The 19,532-nt window shown below is 43.4% G+C and overlaps 1 protein-coding gene across 5 annotated transcripts in view; it reads left to right on the top strand.

Annotated features, from left to right (window-relative positions):
- Positions 1 to 19,532, top strand: part of LOC135388681 (semaphorin-1A-like) — a 130,380-nt gene that overhangs the window by 90,189 nt on the left and 20,659 nt on the right. For 4 of the 5 annotated variants that reach the window (XM_064618386.1, XM_064618389.1, XM_064618390.1 and 1 more), the window contains exons 3-13: positions 5,924 to 6,020; positions 7,422 to 7,467; positions 7,602 to 7,664; positions 9,236 to 9,346; positions 10,503 to 10,590; positions 14,093 to 14,113; positions 14,522 to 14,626; positions 14,714 to 14,802; positions 14,916 to 15,057; positions 16,889 to 16,967; positions 19,384 to 19,531. In XM_064618386.1, the coding sequence (XP_064474456.1) occupies positions 5,924 to 6,020; positions 7,422 to 7,467; positions 7,602 to 7,664; positions 9,236 to 9,346; positions 10,503 to 10,590; positions 14,093 to 14,113; positions 14,522 to 14,626; positions 14,714 to 14,802; positions 14,916 to 15,057; positions 16,889 to 16,967; positions 19,384 to 19,531 (989 nt within the window). The remainder of the gene's footprint in view (positions 1 to 5,923; positions 6,021 to 7,421; positions 7,468 to 7,601; positions 7,665 to 9,235; positions 9,347 to 10,502; positions 10,591 to 14,092; positions 14,114 to 14,521; positions 14,627 to 14,713; positions 14,803 to 14,915; positions 15,058 to 16,888; positions 16,968 to 19,383; position 19,532) is intronic. The other variant, XM_064618388.1, reaches the window with a different exon arrangement.

Genomic DNA, 19,532 nt, shown 5'->3' on the forward strand with positions numbered 1-19,532 from the left:
TTGTCGATGGGATTGTCTGATATTTGTCTTCGCACGATGCCGTAAGGTGTATTGTAATTATAGAAGCTCTCCTGCTGACTGCCGAATCCGAGTGAGGCGGTACAGCCTGGCTGGATGCCGTTTAAACGGGAGTGTCGTGAAGGAACGGCCATCTGACATGTGTCGTCTTATCAACGACAGGCTCAATTGCGGCGATTGAACTTTTTTTTTTTCGATGGCTAGCCATGGCATTGTGCCTCGGGCTAGTTGCCATGTTGATCATGAAGTCACCGCGCACGTTCTGTAGTGAGCCCTGTGATTTGAATTACTCTTTGCATGATTGCAATGATTTTTGCCATGGATAGCGAATGACAAATATGTTTCCGAACCGTCTTTTTTTTTTTTTTTTTGGTTGCGACCAGAAAACTCCGGACGCGTTTCCCTCTGATTAGCAGTCCGACGCCAGCAGCAAGTTTTATTTATTTTATTTTAACCTCCGTTTGTCACTCGCCTACTGTCACTACTTTTCGGGGGTACTGCCATATGCGTTGCTCAGCCTGTCACCAGGTGGCAAGTCACTTGGTCGTTTTGGTTCTTACCGGTTTGCAGGCGGTTGTTGAAACACAAGAGCACATCATCATTCGAGGGTCACGCGATTATCTTGAGGAGCAGGAAATCTGTGTACAGGCTAAGTACGTTGCCGCAGCGGCCATCACTGTCATAATAACAAACCGCATGCAACGAAGATGAAGTGGACGAAGAACGTGGCGGCCGGCCTCGCGCTTTCCAACGAAAGAACCTACCGTCGTTCGCTGTGTCCCTCTCTGCTGCGCCCGAGGGTCCTTCGGGACAGCCGGCGCCCAAGGCATGTATTCCTGCAAGCGTTTCGTTACCGGGTTTCCGTACATCGCCAACTGGACCCTGGTGGATTTCCAGAGGGAACCTCCCCCAGAACGGGTATGTTCCTTGTGCGGCGTCATACCGGCCGAAACGGTATGGACTCCCTGTAGGCACGTCTTCTGCCGCCGATGTTACCAGAACCTGAACACGACGCCCAAGTCGACCACGAACACAGTGGAAACAACTCGTATTGCCTGTCCCATAGATGGCTTTGACTTCCTGCACCACCAGGTCCGCGTGGATCGTTCTGCTCCGGAGATGTTCAGGAACTACCCAGTGGCGTGCAAGAACAGAGGGTGCCTCTACCTTCCGACCCTGTCGTCGTACGAGGGACATATCGCGTTGTGTGAGCATCAGCACGTTCTTTGTGGTTTGTGCTCCAGGCGGCTGGAGATCCAAGAAATTCTTCCTCACGTCCGCACCGACTGTCGGCGAGGCAGAGACATACCGAGCGCACCCTTGTCGTCTCCGACAGCACCAGTTGCGCCGGTCTCGCCGGTTGCTGCCACGCACGCGGCCAAGTGTGAGGTGGTAAGTCAAGAGTTGAAAACTTTGAGGGACACAATCCACGAGGAACTGTCATCGTTCAGAACCGCCCTTGAGGTAGCCAAGGCGACGATAGCTGAAGAAACGTCTGAGGCTAAACGCTGGAAGGCCGCGTACCAAAATCAGCACCATGCCGTTCAAAACGTTGTGAACGAAGTTCTCGTCGACTCTGTCGTCGGTACAATGGGACGCGAGCTGGGTGACTACGCACCTCAGGAAGAACCGGTTCAAACTAGTACCTTTGTCTGGAAAGTGGTAGACTTTGCCCGGTTGAGAAATGACGCTTTAGAGGGTCGAGGTACAACGTTTAGCAGTGAAGCCTTCTATACTGGAGGGGCCGGGTACAGAATGTACCTCCAGGGCAGTTTAACCGGACGCGACCGCCATGGTAGTATCTGTCTTGGACTATACTTCATTCTCACGGCTGGATCGTTTGATACATCGCTCAGCTGGCCGTACGCGGTGAAGACGTCGTTCATCTTGATTGATCACTTGAACGGGGGATCGTACAACGTTCAGGGAGATGTTTGCCCAGAAAGTGAGGGCGAAGAATGGGGGCATTGCTTCCGAAAACCTCGGCCAGGAGAAGACAACGAAGGTTTCGGATTCTCGCAGTTCATTTCGTTGGATGACCTGAGCAATCCTGATCACGGTTATGTGGTGGATAATGCGTTTACGGTCCACTTCGTGACACACATGGCGAGGAGGCGTTGAGAGGGCGTAAGATTGGAAACCTTACGAAGCTGATGGAGGGAGGGCATCAGCCGTATTCGTGGTTCGTCCTGTAGAGCGTACAAATTTAAAATATTACTGCAGATAAATATTTGAAGATGTTTTGTGTTCCTTCCTCTTGCTAATATGGTACTATTACACAGAACCAACAACGGATAGTATTTCTCGAACACGCCATATTTAACGATCCACACCATTACGCGCACGTTCTTAGTTCGCTATTGACCAGCGGCAGGGCTGGGTGGGTAAAGGCGTCCGCTCCTTGGTGCTAGCCAAGGTCGTGCTGAAGACTGGAAGGTGGTGGGCTCGAGTTCTACCACCGACTGTACTGTCCTTTCCCTGTTTTTTTTTCTTTTTTGGCAGACTTTCCGGACGAACGTGGGCACAGTTCTTCCTGAAGTCTGGCCCATTGCGCACATTAACCACCCATGCACAGCTCATAGCCAGTTGCTTCGCGACGTTAAAACGGAATAAATTAAAAAAAAAGGAAACAAACTTCGCTATTGGCAGCAGGCTTAGGCAGTTTTTCTTCTGTTGTGGCACGTGATGGAGCTCCCTACTTCTGTACCTTCACAGTAGTAAAGCTAGCAGACAGACGTAGTTTGACAGCGGCTTGTTGCTTGGAAGATTGCGGTAACCGTGCATTCACACGAGCGACATTCCCCCAGAAGCGGAAGATGCGAAAAGCGTCATAGCTCAGCTCAGTACCTTCTCAATTTTTTTTATATGCTTTAGTATAGATATTGATCTGTCACCTCCATCTATTTGGATTGTTCTCGGCCGACCCCTTCATTTTCGAAATGCCGTTGAAAACGGCCCACTTTACCAAAGCTACGGCGTTTGGGATTAAATTGGGCAAAAAGTATTGCGTGGTCGGCCTTCAAAACATATGATTTTGAAGTATGGAAGGTACAGAGCACGCTGAATTTATTTGTCCCTCCAGGCTTATGCTAAAAGTGCCCTTATCAAGGCGCAAAGTTTTAAGAAATAGCGCCCAAAAGCAGCCCTGTTTCGCTGGCCGAATATGAAACACGAGAGAATAACTTGATATTGGCAGGATGTTAGGGTCACGCTCTTTCATTCTATGTCACTAAAGTCCACCTAGACGCAACAACCTGCTCAGTAGGTAACTTTTTTCGTAGCATGGTTTTCGCGATTCTGACGAAATTTGACCCCGCCTAAATCGACAACGGTTAAACATTGTCCAGTAAAACTCGGGAAAATAGCTTTATTTGCAATAAGGAGTCCATGATAATTATTGGAAGCAAAACCGAGGGGTGTCGAGCACGACCTTTGGATAATTTGGCCTGGAATGACCCAGTTGTACTGCTTCATGGCACCCGTAAGATGTCGTGATTCAGTGATCGCGTTTGAAGTCTGCTATCGAGCGATAATATGCTGGACGCGCGCGGAATGAATCAGAACTGTCAAGACCACAGAGTCGTGTGCATTCGAGTTGAGAGCTGTACAGGCTGCACTGCTGCTTCATAACCAAAAAGAAAGAGCCTGCAATCGATGAGGCACCCTTTCCTTCGGAATCTTCCACTGCGCACGTACATCTCCCTTCTTACTTTTCCGTGCCTCTTTTCCCCTGGCCGTAGGGACCGTGTTCGTATTTCTCATTTTGCTATCGTAATGCTCTCCAGGTAGGCGCGGAGGGAAACATGCACAGCATTGGCCACGCGGAGACTTCGTACAAGGAGAGCGAAACGGTTATTTCGATTCTGGCCGATATATGCCTTCTGCAGGGGAACGCGCCGTTCTGCGAAAAAATGTTTACGTGGTGCTGGAAAATATGCGTCCATATACCGGGGAAAGGTATAAGGAAAATGTGTTTTGGGATGCGTATCCCGCTGGAGGCAAAGTCTGAGTAAAGTGGGGAAGTGTAGGAGAACGTGAACTACTCAGTAGCCGTGAGGCACCTTTAACGGGCGCTTGTAGTGGTGCCTCAGATGAATGTCTTCCACGAGCTAGTATATCTCTCTGTAGGGAGGTAGTGTGGTGGTGTCTACAGCAAGAAAGTATAACACAGGAGAAGTGCATTAATGTTACGCTAGACTGGAATGATTCCGGAGAATAAAAAAAGAAATAAAGCATTTTGCTTCCGGAGCAGTGCCTTTTCCGTAAAAGTACAGGCGCAGTCGAGAGTTTTGATCGTCTCACAGTTTTCTCGTTTTTAGTTTCAGTCTTTAAAAAAGAAAAGAAAACAAACAAACGAAAGAGATCATCATGGGTTTCAAAAGTTGTAGAGTCTGCGGTGCTCGTCTGCATCGCCCTCGACGGCTGCAATTAGTCCTCATTTCCCGTCGGGAGGAACTTGAATGCAAGCGCTCTTTTATGCACTCGAACTGCGTTCGCCATTGATGCATAATAAATATCGATACCAGACACGCGCTTTCTGTCCTAAGTGGACCGAAATAAACAATTCCGAGTTTCGTTTCGCGATAATGGCGGTGTAGCCTTGCAGAACGTGACGCGTAGCGAGGTGACGGTAAACGAGATACCACCGATACTGAGGCGTAAATTGCACGTGTAGGATGACTGATCGAAACGGAAGCCACTGGAAAGGTGTGAAAATCGCCGCGAGGATTTCGCGCTCTGCCAAGGTATACCGAGCCAAGGTCGAATTGCCAGCGGGATGGCATATTTTTGTAATTTCCGCGCGACATGTTTTTGATGGCAGTCATATGGTCGTGTGGGTCTTGACAGGGCGGAAGTAAACAAGTTATGAGATGCATCTTGGGTGTTTCCTGAATTAATTTGCATTAACCTGTGGGCCGTTTAAGAACCGTGTTGTGCAAGGGTTCCTACATGTTTCTTGAGGAGTGCATCAAGGACAGAGTGAGATTGGAGTGGTTGGTTAGTGCTGTAGCATAATGCTGTTTGCATGGGATGTGGGATATGGGCTGACATACAACAGTCTTTCAGCCGTGAACGTGGCATTTCGCTGCGCAATGCAGTTGATTCCATGTATGTACTGGGTATCCATCAAACATTATTATCTGCTGCTCTCTATGTATGAAGGCTGTTTATGGGATGTGCCTTGTGTCGATTAGGAATATAGCTACAGAAAAGCAACAAGACCAATTGAATTCCATATAGTTGTACTTTGAGATGGTAAATAAAAACTGCTACCTTTTTTACCCATTTTTCATAATTCTCCACACCTTAACTATCTGCAACACTAACTTGGTGACCTCCACTTGGTCCAAGTAATTATTGAAGCAAGAGGCACGTTCATCATCCTGGACTTCATCATTTTCAGGTGCCTATCAATCGTCATGGTAGCGAGCAAATTTTTTTTTTTTCTTGAGGGGGGGGGGGGGGTTATGGGGACTTAACATGTGGAGGAGATGTGTCCTTCTCCCAAGTACACTACCAAAGGTACGATCTTGGGGTGTGTGAACTCTCAAACCACTCCCCCCCTGGCTACAACCATGCTCTAATTATTCAATTTTTCTTTTCTGTGTCTAGAGAGTCGAATGAGGCATAACTGTTTTTGTTCCTTCCTGTCCTCACAAAGTACATCTGTCCTTCAATTAAGTATTGTTCCAATCTAAATGATGATGGCTATACAGAGAGCTCATGTCAAAGCAAGTGCACATTCTACAGTGTACACAGGAAAATAAACAGGTGATGACAGGGTTTGGCCCCGTGTGTTTCATTATTTAGGTACTATAGCATTGAGTGGAAAGTGACATTGTATCTAGTGTGCTTTTGTGATCTTACCACAGGTAACACTTTTACCCTTTCTTGCTTTTTGCAGCTCCTGACTTGGTTCATAAATTCCGAGGTAACCAGACACAAAGCGACCACTTCAAACTCCTGGAACAAGATGGGGAGAATTTGCTTGTGGGTGCAAGGTGAGTAGCTTACACATAATATTCAGTGGCATGTGCACTGAAAGTTTCCTACTGGATTGTGTTTGGCTTCTGAGTCTCAAGCTACTAAATTGCATGAAAACCCTCTAATGTGTTGGTGACAGTACGCTATAATGATGCACTATAGCATGAGAGAGAGAGAGTCAAATGAAAACCTTAAAAGTGCAATAAAAATCCAATACACTTCACGATTGCCCTGTACGTCGGTAACAGTCATGGTTTGAAGAGTGGCCATCAGGTGGCAGTAGGATGCAGGAATGGAATGTGATGGTGAACAGTGCAGAGGCCAATGAATGAGCCCAATGAACTAATGAACTCCGTCAAGAACTAAAAATTTCGCATGGTGATGCATGTTTCCTACTACAAATTGATGTTAGACCTGAAGAAGTGCAGACTTCTGCATGAAAGTCTCGTCTCATTAAAATTTAGATGCTGTCTCCTTTCTGCAGCAAGAGCATGTCAGCTTTGTAACAGAATCTTCTTGACTAGGCCATGCATGTTGAGCAGTGACACCAGAGGCTGTAGCTGAAGGCATTATGAACGATGCCGCATAGCAGAAAAAAACAATAAGGAAATGAAGAAATAATACACATGCTTCTCGTGGTCAGTCGTGGACCAGCACACAGTGTCACACATGATATTCACCAGTTTCATAAAACATCTGCAATGCGACTGACACAACCAAAAGAAGCAAAGCGATGGCGGCTGCCAGAAGGTGTGTTGAAGCGGACGACAGTGACTTTCTTGTAAGAATTGTTGCTGAAGTCGAAAATCTGAAAATGAAATGTGGGTTCGTCTCCCATCACGTGAAAAGTGAGAAATCAAGCAAATAAGAAGGATACCATATTTCATCACCAAAATAAAGAAAAAAATAAATAAATCTGCACACAACCATTTGTGGGAAAAGCTGTGTGAACTCTCTTTTGTGATGAACGAAGGGTAAATTTGGAGCACTGTAGGTGCAAGGGGAAGACTGTCATAAGTATGACATACACAGATATGTGTACAGACATCAATGTGCAGACATCTGCACAACATACAGAGATTCCTCAAGAATCACCTTGGTCCAGCAGTGACTTCGAAATTATCTGGACATACGAGTACGCAGAGTACAGGTGCTGTGTTGCAACGTGGAGGTGCTCGTCCTATGTGCTGCCCCTACGCCCTTGCAGCCATCCCAGATTCATCCTTTGAATGTCTTTCACATCCACTGTTTGTTCTTTACCTTTAATGTTCAGTCAGTTATGAGATTAGAAATATTTTAATCTTCATTTGACTCTTCCTCGTATAGTGATGCTCCCTTCCCTGCACATTAATGTGTTCATTGCTTTCTTGTCATTGTGCCCTGAATTAAAGACTGCTGTTTCACTCTCCTCCTTCCAGAAACATGGTGTACAATATCAGCCTTTCTACACTAGAGTTGCGAAAGGTGAGAACAGCACTTGTATTTCGTCACAGCGAGTATTGTCTTAAACTTTCTTAACATTGTGAGCAATTATTTCTGTACTTGGTTAATATTCGTAGGTTTAAGACATTAATTATTCACCATTGTTTGTCCTTCAGAAATTGGAATGGTTTTCGCAAGACCATGACATAATGATGTGCAATTTAAAAGGAAAATCAAAGGTAAGGCTCAGCAAGATCTAATTTTCTACCGAGCTTCCTTGTGTGGCCTTTGCACATGACTTTGACATGCATTTTTATTCTTCTTTTCTTATATCTCATTCAGAGGTTCAGGTCCCCTTTTTGTATCCCATTTTCTCGATTATTTTTTATGTGATAACCTAACCTGTGCGATGAACATTAGCATTAGTTCCACATTTCGAAACAGAGTGGTTCACGACATATACAATTAAGAGTGCAAGGAGAAAGAGCAGTGGTTTCTCTCTGATGCAATTCTTTTGCCACTTTGAAGCGACCTATTCCTGCTCGTGTAACAGCTGTCACTTCAACCTTTTCTCGTGTATTAACGATGCTATAGGCCATAAGGCTTCATGAGATTTCTTTTTTTTTTTTGATGAGTGGAACCTTTTGTAAAATAAAGAACCCTGAAAAACGCGTTGTTTTCAATTTTGCGTGGTAGTATTTCTCTCCTTATTTGTGCCACTCATTTTCGTAACAGCACAATAAGATGAACATGAAAAGAGAGCTTAACCAATACCCTATCTTCGGCACCGTTACCTGCGTGACAATAGAGTGCATCAGAGTGGCAAAAAATTGCATCTGAGTGAAACTACTGTTCCTTCTCTTTACACTCTTAATTTTATATCAAGCGAGCATATCCGTTTTGGAATGGGAGACCTATGCCAATGTTCATGATACAGTTGGGTTTATAACACAAAAATATCTGAGAAAATCAGAGACACCAAGGGGAAAGGTCTGCCTGAATCTGAATCAAATTGCTGATCCATCTCGATGATTGCATGTTATACATTATTTATTTATTTATCTATTCAAAATACCCCAAGAGCCCAAAACGCATTAAATGGGGGGTGGGATAAGGAAGGCAGTACATACAGAACAAGCAATTACAAAAGAATTGTACATACAGAAAACAAATTTACAACAATTATTGCGACCGCCTAGGGTTGCCACCTTTCGTAGCGAAAAATACCGGCTGAGGAAGAGGAGGTGAAATAGAGGGAAAGGAGGAAATGTTTGCAGGAAAGGGAAGGTGGACGAGGGGTGGAGAGTATACAGAGAGAGAGAAAGAAAGGACAAGCGTACTCACTCAAGACAACAATTATAATAATAATGACTATCTAAGAAAGCGACTGGTGACTACGGAGTTGGGTCTGTGCTCCAGATTTATTCAAGCTGTAGTGGATTGTTGAAAGAAAAACCCCGTAAAAGGCCCTATGAAAGGTCTTCAGCCACAAATACCGGCAAAAGGCTGCCGGTATCACCTTTCTACTGATAACCGGCAGGACGAGCAAATAACCGGCAGTGCCGGTATAATACCGGCCTGGTGGCAACCCTACGAACACCACAAGCAGTAATGACCACAATCTTGACAGCGGAAAGATAAACGACTGATTATGGAGTGTAGTGATTATGAAAGATGGGATAAGCGTCTGACAAATATAGGTTGATCCATGATATCGACTAGTTGTGAAGGCTAGTCATTCCAATCCAATTATGATGTAATAGCACTGCCTCTCTTTTACTTCTCCATTTTTGGCCATGCTGAACAACAGGAGGTTTGCCAAAACTACATCAGAGTTCTTGCCAAGAAGTCAGACAATGTTGTCCTTGTGTGTGGCACAAATTCCTACAAGCCACTTTGCAGGGATTATACAGTTTCTCCGGTAAGTATCTCATAAGCAGTACATGTGCATGTTTAACAGATTTGGTTACTCTCTGTTGTTTGGCTACCATTTTTAGCACAGTTTATTAGTTTATTTTTAAAACTACCTTATACCGTACACGAGCTACAGGAACGGGAAAGTCCAGCGATCCAGTGAAGGTAGATTTAAGTAAAACCCCCTGATTAGGAGCCGCAGATGCTGTAAACATATTTTGATTTGCAATCTATTAGTTTTCACAAATCGCGCATTCAGTCATTTGCGAAGTTATTTGCAAGTATCTAATTTCGCGATTCCAGGGCTGTTTTCTTTCCCTGGATAAACGTCAAGCTGTGTTTGGAAGTACAATTTTGTTGCTTTAGTGGTCGCGAAATTCACCAAAAATTAATACATCATGAATAAAAATATGTTTGCAGTATTTTGAATAGAGACTGCTGGGCATCGTCTTCATCATTGGCTAAGTATTTAAAGGGTCAGGGGATTATGAGCTAGCAAACTGCTGGACATTGTGTGTTGACAGAAAAACCCACCCACTAGCCCCTCGGTCTGAAGTGAACAATCTTTCCAATCCAGAAAATTCAAAGCTCGTGACTGAAACCTATACAAAATGCCTGTAAGGCGTCGCAGAAGTTCACAAGTAGCTTTTTAAATAGAGCTTTATGTTAGGTGAAACACCCTGTATGTCATATGCATCATACATCCTATGTTTCTTTATTGGAGGCTGTGTCAGTTGAACTTATACATACTATCAGCGGATCAGGACGGATTCAGGATTTTTCTGATGGAGGTCCTGCCTAGGACGGCATCGTGCTGCACTACCTAAGGTCAATTGAAACTCGATGTAACGACAAAACTTGAGAGGCGGGGGGGGGCATCAGGACATCTGCACCCCACCCCCAGATCTGCCCCTGCGTACTATGTCTGTCTGAGCTTGTTTACTTGAGCCAAAAGGGTGCGTTCATTCAATGACAGTTTGGGGACAGAAGGGGAAAAAAATTTGTTAACGCATATACCCTCTGTGTTAAACTTTTCTTTGTTAGTGCTCTTTACTGTGCTTTTTTTTTCTGTGCTGCCAGTAGACATCAAGCAACAACTTCATTGATATGTGCGTTACAGTGCTTTTAATCAAATAAATCTGCACTTTTTGCTTACTTTGCAGGATGGGGATTACGTAATGAAAGAAGAGAAGCCAGGAGAAGGGCTGTGCCCGTTTGATCCCAACCACAACAGCACATCTACATTTGCTGGTATGCCTCTTTTCCTGTGTTTTGCCTTAAAAGTATCTTCCAAATAACAGACTTCGGTACAAGAGCACAAGGAGCTGCATTTTGGAGATAAATTCAATTCTGTTTCATATGACTTTTTAAAAATTTTTTTTTGTAACATGGAATTATGGTATACACATACAAGCAAAAACAAAAGAACACACACAAAAAAGGAAAGAATAACAAGACATTGGGGCTTCTCAATTTTAGAGGGATCTGCAAGGCTTTGGGCATAGGCTTTACTTTGGAAACTTTTAGTTTAATTTAGTTAATTAATATTGTTTAATTACAGTGAAACCTCCCTATGTTGGACACCAGCGGTGCAGCCGAAGTGTGTCCTACTTAGAGGGGTGTATGAGTTACAGGATATACGAGGGAAACAAAAAATGGAAAAGATTACGGCCGTGTTGCCAGAAGTGTCCCCCTTCTTCAATTCATGGTCATTAGTGGTACCTGGTACCTCTCTACCCACTCTTCACCGATAATTGATCCTCTGTATGCAATAAGGGGATAAGTTGAAAAATCCCAAACCGAGAAAAGAGGCTTGATCTGATTGTCCATTGACACACATGCATTTCCCATTTCTTAACCTCCTGTGGCAGGCCTATAAATTGCAATGTGGTCCTAAATTTTCTTTGGCAGGTACATACTTGTATGTAGATGTCATTGCAGCAAAAATAGTAAAAAGGGGATAAGTCGACTTATCCCCTTATTGCATACAGAGGTACAATTATTACTGATTTTGGTAGATTCAATTCCGTGCAGATTCCACTCAATGGCATTACCTTTGGAGCTTTTCGAGCAGCGTGCTGATTGCTTGATAATTAAAGCTCACTTGGAATTAAGCTCAATAATTTGTCTCTGAAGCGTCAGCCCACTTTCCATTGTCTTGGTGCAGTGCGCGTTCAAAGGCTCTAGACAAACCGAAGACAAGTGCTCACACAAAGAATAGTTACAATGTAGACTGACAACACCCGTTCTTGGACTCTAAAAACTAAAAAAAACAAAATACTGAGCCCAGCATAGGGGAAAAAACAGGCGAAAGTCAAGGGCACTGGCTCATTTTGGGTCTTTTTGGTGGAAAGATGGGCTGAGATTGAGGTAATTTGGCCAGGGTTTTGTCCGACTTCGCAGGGACAACCCTGTCCTACTTCCGGGATAGGGGGGTGTCCGACAAGGAGAAATTCATCCCCATGTAGTTTCAATGGGAGCCTGCGGGTGCAATGAAATCTTGTCCGACATGGGGAGTTGTTCGAGGTAGGGAGGTGTACAACTTTGGAGGTTTTACTGTAATTGAATGAACTAACTTAGTAATAAGTCAGATTAAAAAATTGATTAACTTGATTAATTTAACGGTACACCAAACTGTAGCACCAAAACATCATAAACTATCGGAAATACGTAAATTATGTCAAAAAGCAATTGCTCAGCATCAAGTGAACACAAAACTACGCACTTGATATTCCTTAGCTCTACAATACCACTCTTAAAAGAAATCATTGCAAGGTCTTCATGTTCAGTTGTGATGCTTCATTCAAGAATAAGAATATTGGTACCAACAGACATGAGTGGATTGTTGCATTGCTGGACAAGCTCAATAGTTAAGATTCTAGAGAAGCCAAATCAACCAATCAATTACTAAATCAATACATTTCCTAACAGATTACAAGGATTCCCTTAAATCAGGATAGTTGTGAAAAAGGAAAAGCTTTTATCTCATCCACTGCTTCTTTTCCTTTCTTTCAACTGTACCTTAGTTTTGTCAGGGTGCAAAGGTGAAAGTAGACATCTTTCTGTGCACTTCAGCGTATCCCTTGGGCCGAACCCTGTTACGATGTGCTTGGCTGGCCACAGCAGGACGTTAGATAGAAGTTCGGGAAGAAGGCTTGTCAATCTTCTTGGACCAGGAGGGGAGGTGGCAGTTTGAGCTGTGTTCACTAGGCCGTGGCGGTCCTGCTTGACCGACACACACTTTAATGCCCCTGGGGGAGTGCCCTTTCTTGATTGTGCCCGTATTCTCACCTTGTACGTTTTGTTTTGGTCCTAAGAGCGGATAGTAACATAGGAATATCGCACCAAGAAAGCAGAGAAAAAGAAGTGGGGGTGCAATATAGGACTTCAGGCAGAACAATGACAATGCAAGTTGTAATAAAAGGCTGGCTCAAACACTCCAGCACAATGTATACAGGGTGGCGGGTGAGAAAATGTCATTAAATTTCTAGGAATAGGTTTTACTGCAGAAAATTATGAAACTACTAGAATACACACAGACACACACACAGACTTTTGCCACAGACTCAGGCCGTTTGCATTCGCGTCACACATTAATTAAGCTAATTTTGCTAATTGAGCTCGAAAATTAGCCAAGCAGAGGTAACGTTTTTCTTGATGAACTCGGAGGCCAATGGCCATAGCACATTACTCCAATCGAAATCACTATTGTATTTTTTTTTTTATCAGAAGATTTTTACAAAAATTTGACAGCCGCAAAACTGTCCCTGTGTGAGGCGCACTTGCTGACATTTATGTTAGCGGAACTTTTCGTTCCATTCAAATACCCTCCCTCCTATGTGAACAAAGACATAATCACACATTCTGCCCTTATCACCGTGCATGCCGTCAGACCCCCCCTGCCACTGATAACAGTGGTTACCGCAGTAATGCCCTCGATTCGATGTGGCTGTTTCCACTTTGTCACGATGGAGGCAGAGCCAGCATTTGCACAAACGCAAGTTTTATCGAGTACGCCTTACAAAGTGACGGTTTACTGCTGTCAAATTTTTCTAGAAATCTTCTGAAAAAAAAAAAAAAACCCTGTGATTTTGATTGGAATAGTGTGCTATGGCAATTGGCTTCGAAATTCATCAAGAAAAATGTTACCTTTGATCGGCTAATTTTCGAGTTCAATTAGCAAAATTAGCTTAATTAATGTGTGACACAAATATAAACAGCCTCAATCTGAAGCAAAAGTCTCGGTGTGTGTATTCCAAGTAGTTTCATAATTTTCTGAAGTAAAACCTATTTTTAGAAATTTATTGGCACTTTCTCACCGGACACCCTGTATAAAAGGTACCCTGCATTTTAATTGCAATATGTACTGAAGCGAGTTACTATGCCACTTTTTGTAAAAACAGTTTCTTTCTTCCCTGCATACACACGTCAACTGTAACGTCAACGTAATTTAATTTGACTTCTGAAATACTGTAATAGCGAGCACTCCATTGCTTGACAGGCTTGAGGTAATAGTATTTCATTTACAGAACACCATATGGGAGTTTTGTAGGCAGCATTGCTGTCGAAAGTGAGGATGGTGGTACATGCAGCTCCTTGTGCTCTGTGGCAGTATCTTGAGCCTGCGTCTAGGCAGCTGTCCCGTCAGCATGTACTCTGGTAGCTGTGCTAGAATTGTCTTGTGGCTTTAGTTGGAACCTCTGTAGTAACCCATAGTGCTTTCTTGCTGATTTCTGTGCTGCTTTGGATACAGGGCCTCTCTCACAAAGGACAGGTATTTAACTCTTCGTGTTTTATGACTTCCTGTTGTTATGCATTTGGCTTTTTTATTTGTCCCTCATCTTGATTCATTCGAGCTTAACGCTTTCTCAAACATTGTCCATCCGGAAAGAAAACCAAATGTCTTTTATTAAGAATGTAAATTATGGACACGGATGTACAATACAGGCAGATCGATTGGTAGCACAATTAAGAGTGGACCAAGTAACGCACGCTCATGCTTTCCCTTATGATTGTGCATACCTCACTTTTGTTTGCCATTTCACAAAATGCTGTTGCTGTGGTTGTGTTTGTCCATGCAAATTCATGTCTTATTAGTGTACCCAAGGCACATAGCTCTGCATGTAGATAATAGGAAGACGACGCCCAACTTCACAGTGAATTCTCGTTTGCTTTTTTGCAGACGGGGACCTGTACGTTGCCACCGTGGGCCAGTTTTCCGGGGCCGATCCGTTCATCTACAGGAAACCCCTGCGAACTGAGCCATTTGATCTCAAACACTTAAATGGCAAGTTCGCTGAAGCTTTTTCCTAAACCTTTCCTAGTCTGTGTTTGCTTTTCATGTGACCTCAATGTTCCTTTTTCGGTGTAACAGCTCCCAATTTTGTAAGTTCCATCCACTACGAAGACTACGTGTACTTCTTCTTCAGGGAGGCAGCAGTGGAGTACATAAACTGTGGGAAGGTACACCACTTTTTATATATATATGAATCAGCCTTAATGTTTACTTGTGAAATGTGACTGCGGCAGTAATGGCCACTGTCCCTTTTCTGATGATAGTCTGTATTTACCTGTAGACTATCTATTCTCGGGTTGCTCGAGTGTGCACAAACGATAAAGGAGGTCCACACAAGTTCCAACAGCGCTGGACTTCGTTCCTGAAAGCACGCTTGAATTGCTCTATGGGTGGAGATATCCCATTCTACTTCAACGAAATACGTGAGTGTCTAGCTTTAACATCCATTACTACCCACCACAAAGTAAGCCCATATCTACATGAACTACCTTTCAGCTGTTGCGTGCTTAGTGTACCGACCTATGTAGTGATACCGACAAACAAACTTGTGCATATCACATCCTCTCCAACATAAACCTTGTTTGTTAAAGTAGTCAACGAAGGATGTGACATCTGGCATTAGGAATTTAAGCTGGGCAAATAGTTTACGAATATTTCGCTTACACTGCGAATCAAATCTTCGATCTTCGAACCTGTATCGAATCTTCGAACCGAATCTGAATAATTTCTTCAGCTGGCGAATCGAATTTGAATAATCAGAAAAGGCCCAACTTGAATAATTTTGAATACTTCATTGTGAAATTTTTTTTTTTTGTGTGTGTTGTGCTCATTAAATGATGTTCTGCACCAAACATGTGAGCCTTTTCACCCAACATAACATATTGTGAGAGAAGGGTCCCTCTGTGTTATGTATTGTAGACTGCATTAGTGGGATGAACTGCATTGAGAGTTAGTCAACATGTCCCATGCAGCTTACTTTGTGTGCATCTCCTAATTTCTATGTTTACATTGTGAATTTCCCGTACTTTTTTTAGAAACTGCACATATTTCCACCTGTTACTGAACATAACTCTGAAAGTTGGGAGCTCATTTACTGGAACTTGCAATGTACAGAGTACAGTGTTGACCATGAGCTCACAAAATTCATAGGGTTTAGTGACAGAAAATTGTGAACAGTGTAAAGCGTTCACCTAAGTGTAAGCGGTTCACCTAACGCACAAGTGTAACGAGGTCAAGCCGACTTGCAGAATTGAGCCGCACACCAAAAGAGCAATGGCAGTAATGTGAAGTGGGTGTCACCTAACTCTTAGATGTAATGAAGTGAAGCCGACTTGCAGAATGGCGATAGCTCACTTCAAAAAACTAAACTCGTTCACTATTCGAAAAATTTTCTAAAATTTTGAATATTGAAAATAGGTTGCGAATAGCATTCGAATAGCATCAGATATTCGTTTCATATTCTAAATTTCGAATACTCACACATCTCTATTAGGAATGAGTGACAACAAATAACATGGTGGTATGTATCTTCTTGCACCAATACTAATGCAACATAAGTATCGCACGGTGACACACATCCACGCAATGACAAAATAAATTAGTTATATAATTTATTATGATAGGTACATTCACAGTAGTCTCTACCATTCGTATTCTAGAATAGTAGAGCATCTTCTAATCCAGACATTCTAATCCAGAAGAGCAGCGTGCAGCCTGCATGAACTGTAATCGCCCTTACCATTTTCCCGCACTGTGCTTGAGCTTTCTCTTATATTCCTTATACAGGCTGTTCATAACACTTTTTTGCGGCTGCCGATATTGATATTGGCACCTTAGCCTGTCGTAAGGACTTTTCATATAGTTATGCATAATGATAACCCCGAGACTAGTAACACGAAAACAGACAACACACACACAGCCTCAAAAACCATCTCTCAACCATCCTTTCATTGTTTTATATAGTTATTTTGTTTGTTTTTGCATTGCTCTATGGGTTCCTGGTCTTTCCGCTTATGTCTTACGAGTCCAAACATCCGTTTTTGCTATGTTTTGTGTGATGTGTTGCTGATATGTGCAGGCTTCTATCTTTACCTCTGTTACCGTACTGTTGTGTATGATTGGTGCATCACACCTGTTAGACTCCCACTGTTGGTAGGCGCCTCAATAAAAATAAAAGAATCAAAGAAAGAAAGCAGAGTGTGTAGTATTGGAATTCTAACGGTTCTTGTTGTGACGTAGTAACTTATTTTCCAGAATCAACCACTCCTATTATTGAAGGGACCTACAACGGCCGGGATGCCAAAATCATCTATAGTGTCTTCACAACTCCACAGTAAGTTTACATGTTTTTCTATCGTCTCACAAAAAACTTGAGGATACATGACATGATGTGTGGTGTGAGCAATGCATGTGTAAAGTATAAAAAAATTTCTGAGGCTTATGCCTATGTCCAACTTAGGAACAGCACAAAAAGTCTATGGTAAATCTGGTGTAGTTGTGATGGATATGTACATTGTCTTCCGTCACTGCAGCACCCATGGTTCCCACTGGTCCTTGAAAGCCCTCGAATTTTCAACCGTCCCTGAAAACCCCTGATTTTCCATCCTTTTCTGATTCGCATGGAGCTGCAGTACAAATGATGCTTTTCTGGTGTCTGTCTGGTATGTTGTTTCAAAACCGCAAAAGTTAGCACTAAATAAGCTTCACTTCAGAGTATCGACACTGAGTTCCAAGAGCGAGCATGCGCCATCTTGTTTCCGCGGCGCGGTGGCCACACGCAAACGCACCTCAGAGCGCACGATGCCACCTATCGTGTGCGGGTAAAATGTTCCTTTCTCTTGCAAACAGCTAATCAAGGTTGACGGCCTTGAGCTCACCTTAACATCCTCAGGACGCCCTGGTTGACAATACATGGATTATCGCGCACCAATCGTACGCGCTTCTCTATCCCACAGCGAGCATTATTTTAGCCGTCTTTGATCCTCAAATGGGGATGGTACCGGTGTGGTACGGAAACAAGATGGCGCTCCTGCTCCCCCTTGGTCCTCACTGTCGGTACTCTGCATCGAAGCTTACTTAGTGACTCTAATTAGCGCCGATCGCAATAGTAATTAGTAGTGGAAACCATGTGGGCGAGAAGTGAACCATGCCTTCTGTCATATTCAGTAGCTTTCCATTCTATGATCTGTTACATTCAGGAGTACTCAGTCACATTGGTGAATGGATCACAGTTGCATAGTCCCCATGCATAAACTGTATGTCCCATTCCAGGCAAAGTGTCGGCTAACTCTTAAAACACCCTCACCCTCAAAAGGCACTCAAGTTTTTGTTTTGAAATTAAGTGGGAATCACGAGCTCTGTAAGCGAGACCATCGTCTCTGATAACGTGGTAATTATTGTCAGATCGGTTCCAACAGCTCTAGGAATGAGGAATGGGCAGCTCTTAATTCTGGGACATCATTGTTTCTGCCCGTGTGCTCATTATGGTTATGTAGAGTTTGTTGGTTCCTCGTTGTCAGAGACGTGTTCACTCAAATGAAGTAAATTTTAATGCATGAACAGAGCAACATCAGTGTCGTTCATTCCCAAACTGGTCCTAGAAGTAGTTTCTTCTAAGTGTCCGAGAAGAAAAATGAATGTCCGATGTGCACCGTTACGCAGCTCTCGTCCTTTTGTGCGACAGTCTTTGCGGGATGTATCACTAACACTGTTCCCATGAAGAAGTTGGTTGTACAGTCAAACTCCTTTACAACGAAACTCAGGAGACCGCGAAAGAAATTCGTAGTAAAGGTCACTTCGTCAAAGAGGTTGTCCGTCATGTCCTATGGGGCTGTGACGGGACCGCGAAGAAAATTCGTTGTAGTGGTATTTTCGTGATAAAGGCGTTTGCTCTAAAGAAGTTTGAGTGTATGCAGTTACTGGTATGAATGCTCACACTGTATCTATTAAAGCAGGAAATAAATGACCCATTTGTAGCAGTAGTTGGGAAAGAATCACGACACTACTACTTACTTAGTCGAGGAAGGTGATTAATATGTACAGAGGGAATTAATATACAGAGATTCACATAGTGGGCAATGCTTCAGCGAAGGCTCAGCCTTCCTGCAAATTAAAAGGGATGTTCTGTTGCTTTAGTATGTTACTAGCTTTGAAATTTCAGCCACAGGGAACACAGGTTAACACCTGTTCTTTGCATCTTGGGAATACCAATGCATGTGATGCCATTCTGCTTATAGTGTGATACTATCTTCTGTTCAGCCATGAATATTGGTCCCTATGCTACCGCTGCTAATGCTAGTGTAGTAATGTGCTAGTCCTGCACAATATTTTGTTGATGTGATCCTAAATCTACGTTATAATTAGAACCTTCTTTTTTAGGGTTAAACCCAGTAAAACCCACTTTTACTCCCCAATGTACTTCGTCGTCATTTGGTTTAAAACCCCCAAATCCCCCAAAATGAACTTTCCAAAGTGCAAAGTCGGGCACCAATAAGGCACTGGAGAACGCCAAGCAACGTGCAATGAGCACAGCCTCTAGGCACCTCACTGTTTGTCTGAAATGCGAGATGCACAGTTTATTTATTTTCCACCTGGTATGTAACCGCATAGCCAGATATTACCCTGCTTTACAGCTCCTGAGATAAGACGCGATTTTGAGCCCCTGATTTTTTAAAAACATAATACCCGAAAACACAAGAGCCTAGTGATGGATAATATATTGCTCACATGTCAGCACTGTTACCTTGCAGCAACAGCATCAGTGGTTCTGCAGTGTGCGCATTCCGCCTGGAAGACATACAGCGAGTGTTTGAAGGCAGCTTCAAGGGCCAGGAAGACATCAACTCTAACTGGCTACCTGTCATCAGCTCGAAGGTGCCAGAGCCTCGCCCTGGACAGG

Source organism: Ornithodoros turicata, chromosome 3, assembly GCF_037126465.1.
Source record: "Ornithodoros turicata isolate Travis chromosome 3, ASM3712646v1, whole genome shotgun sequence".
In the NCBI taxonomy this organism is placed as follows: domain Eukaryota; kingdom Metazoa; phylum Arthropoda; class Arachnida; order Ixodida; family Argasidae; genus Ornithodoros; species Ornithodoros turicata.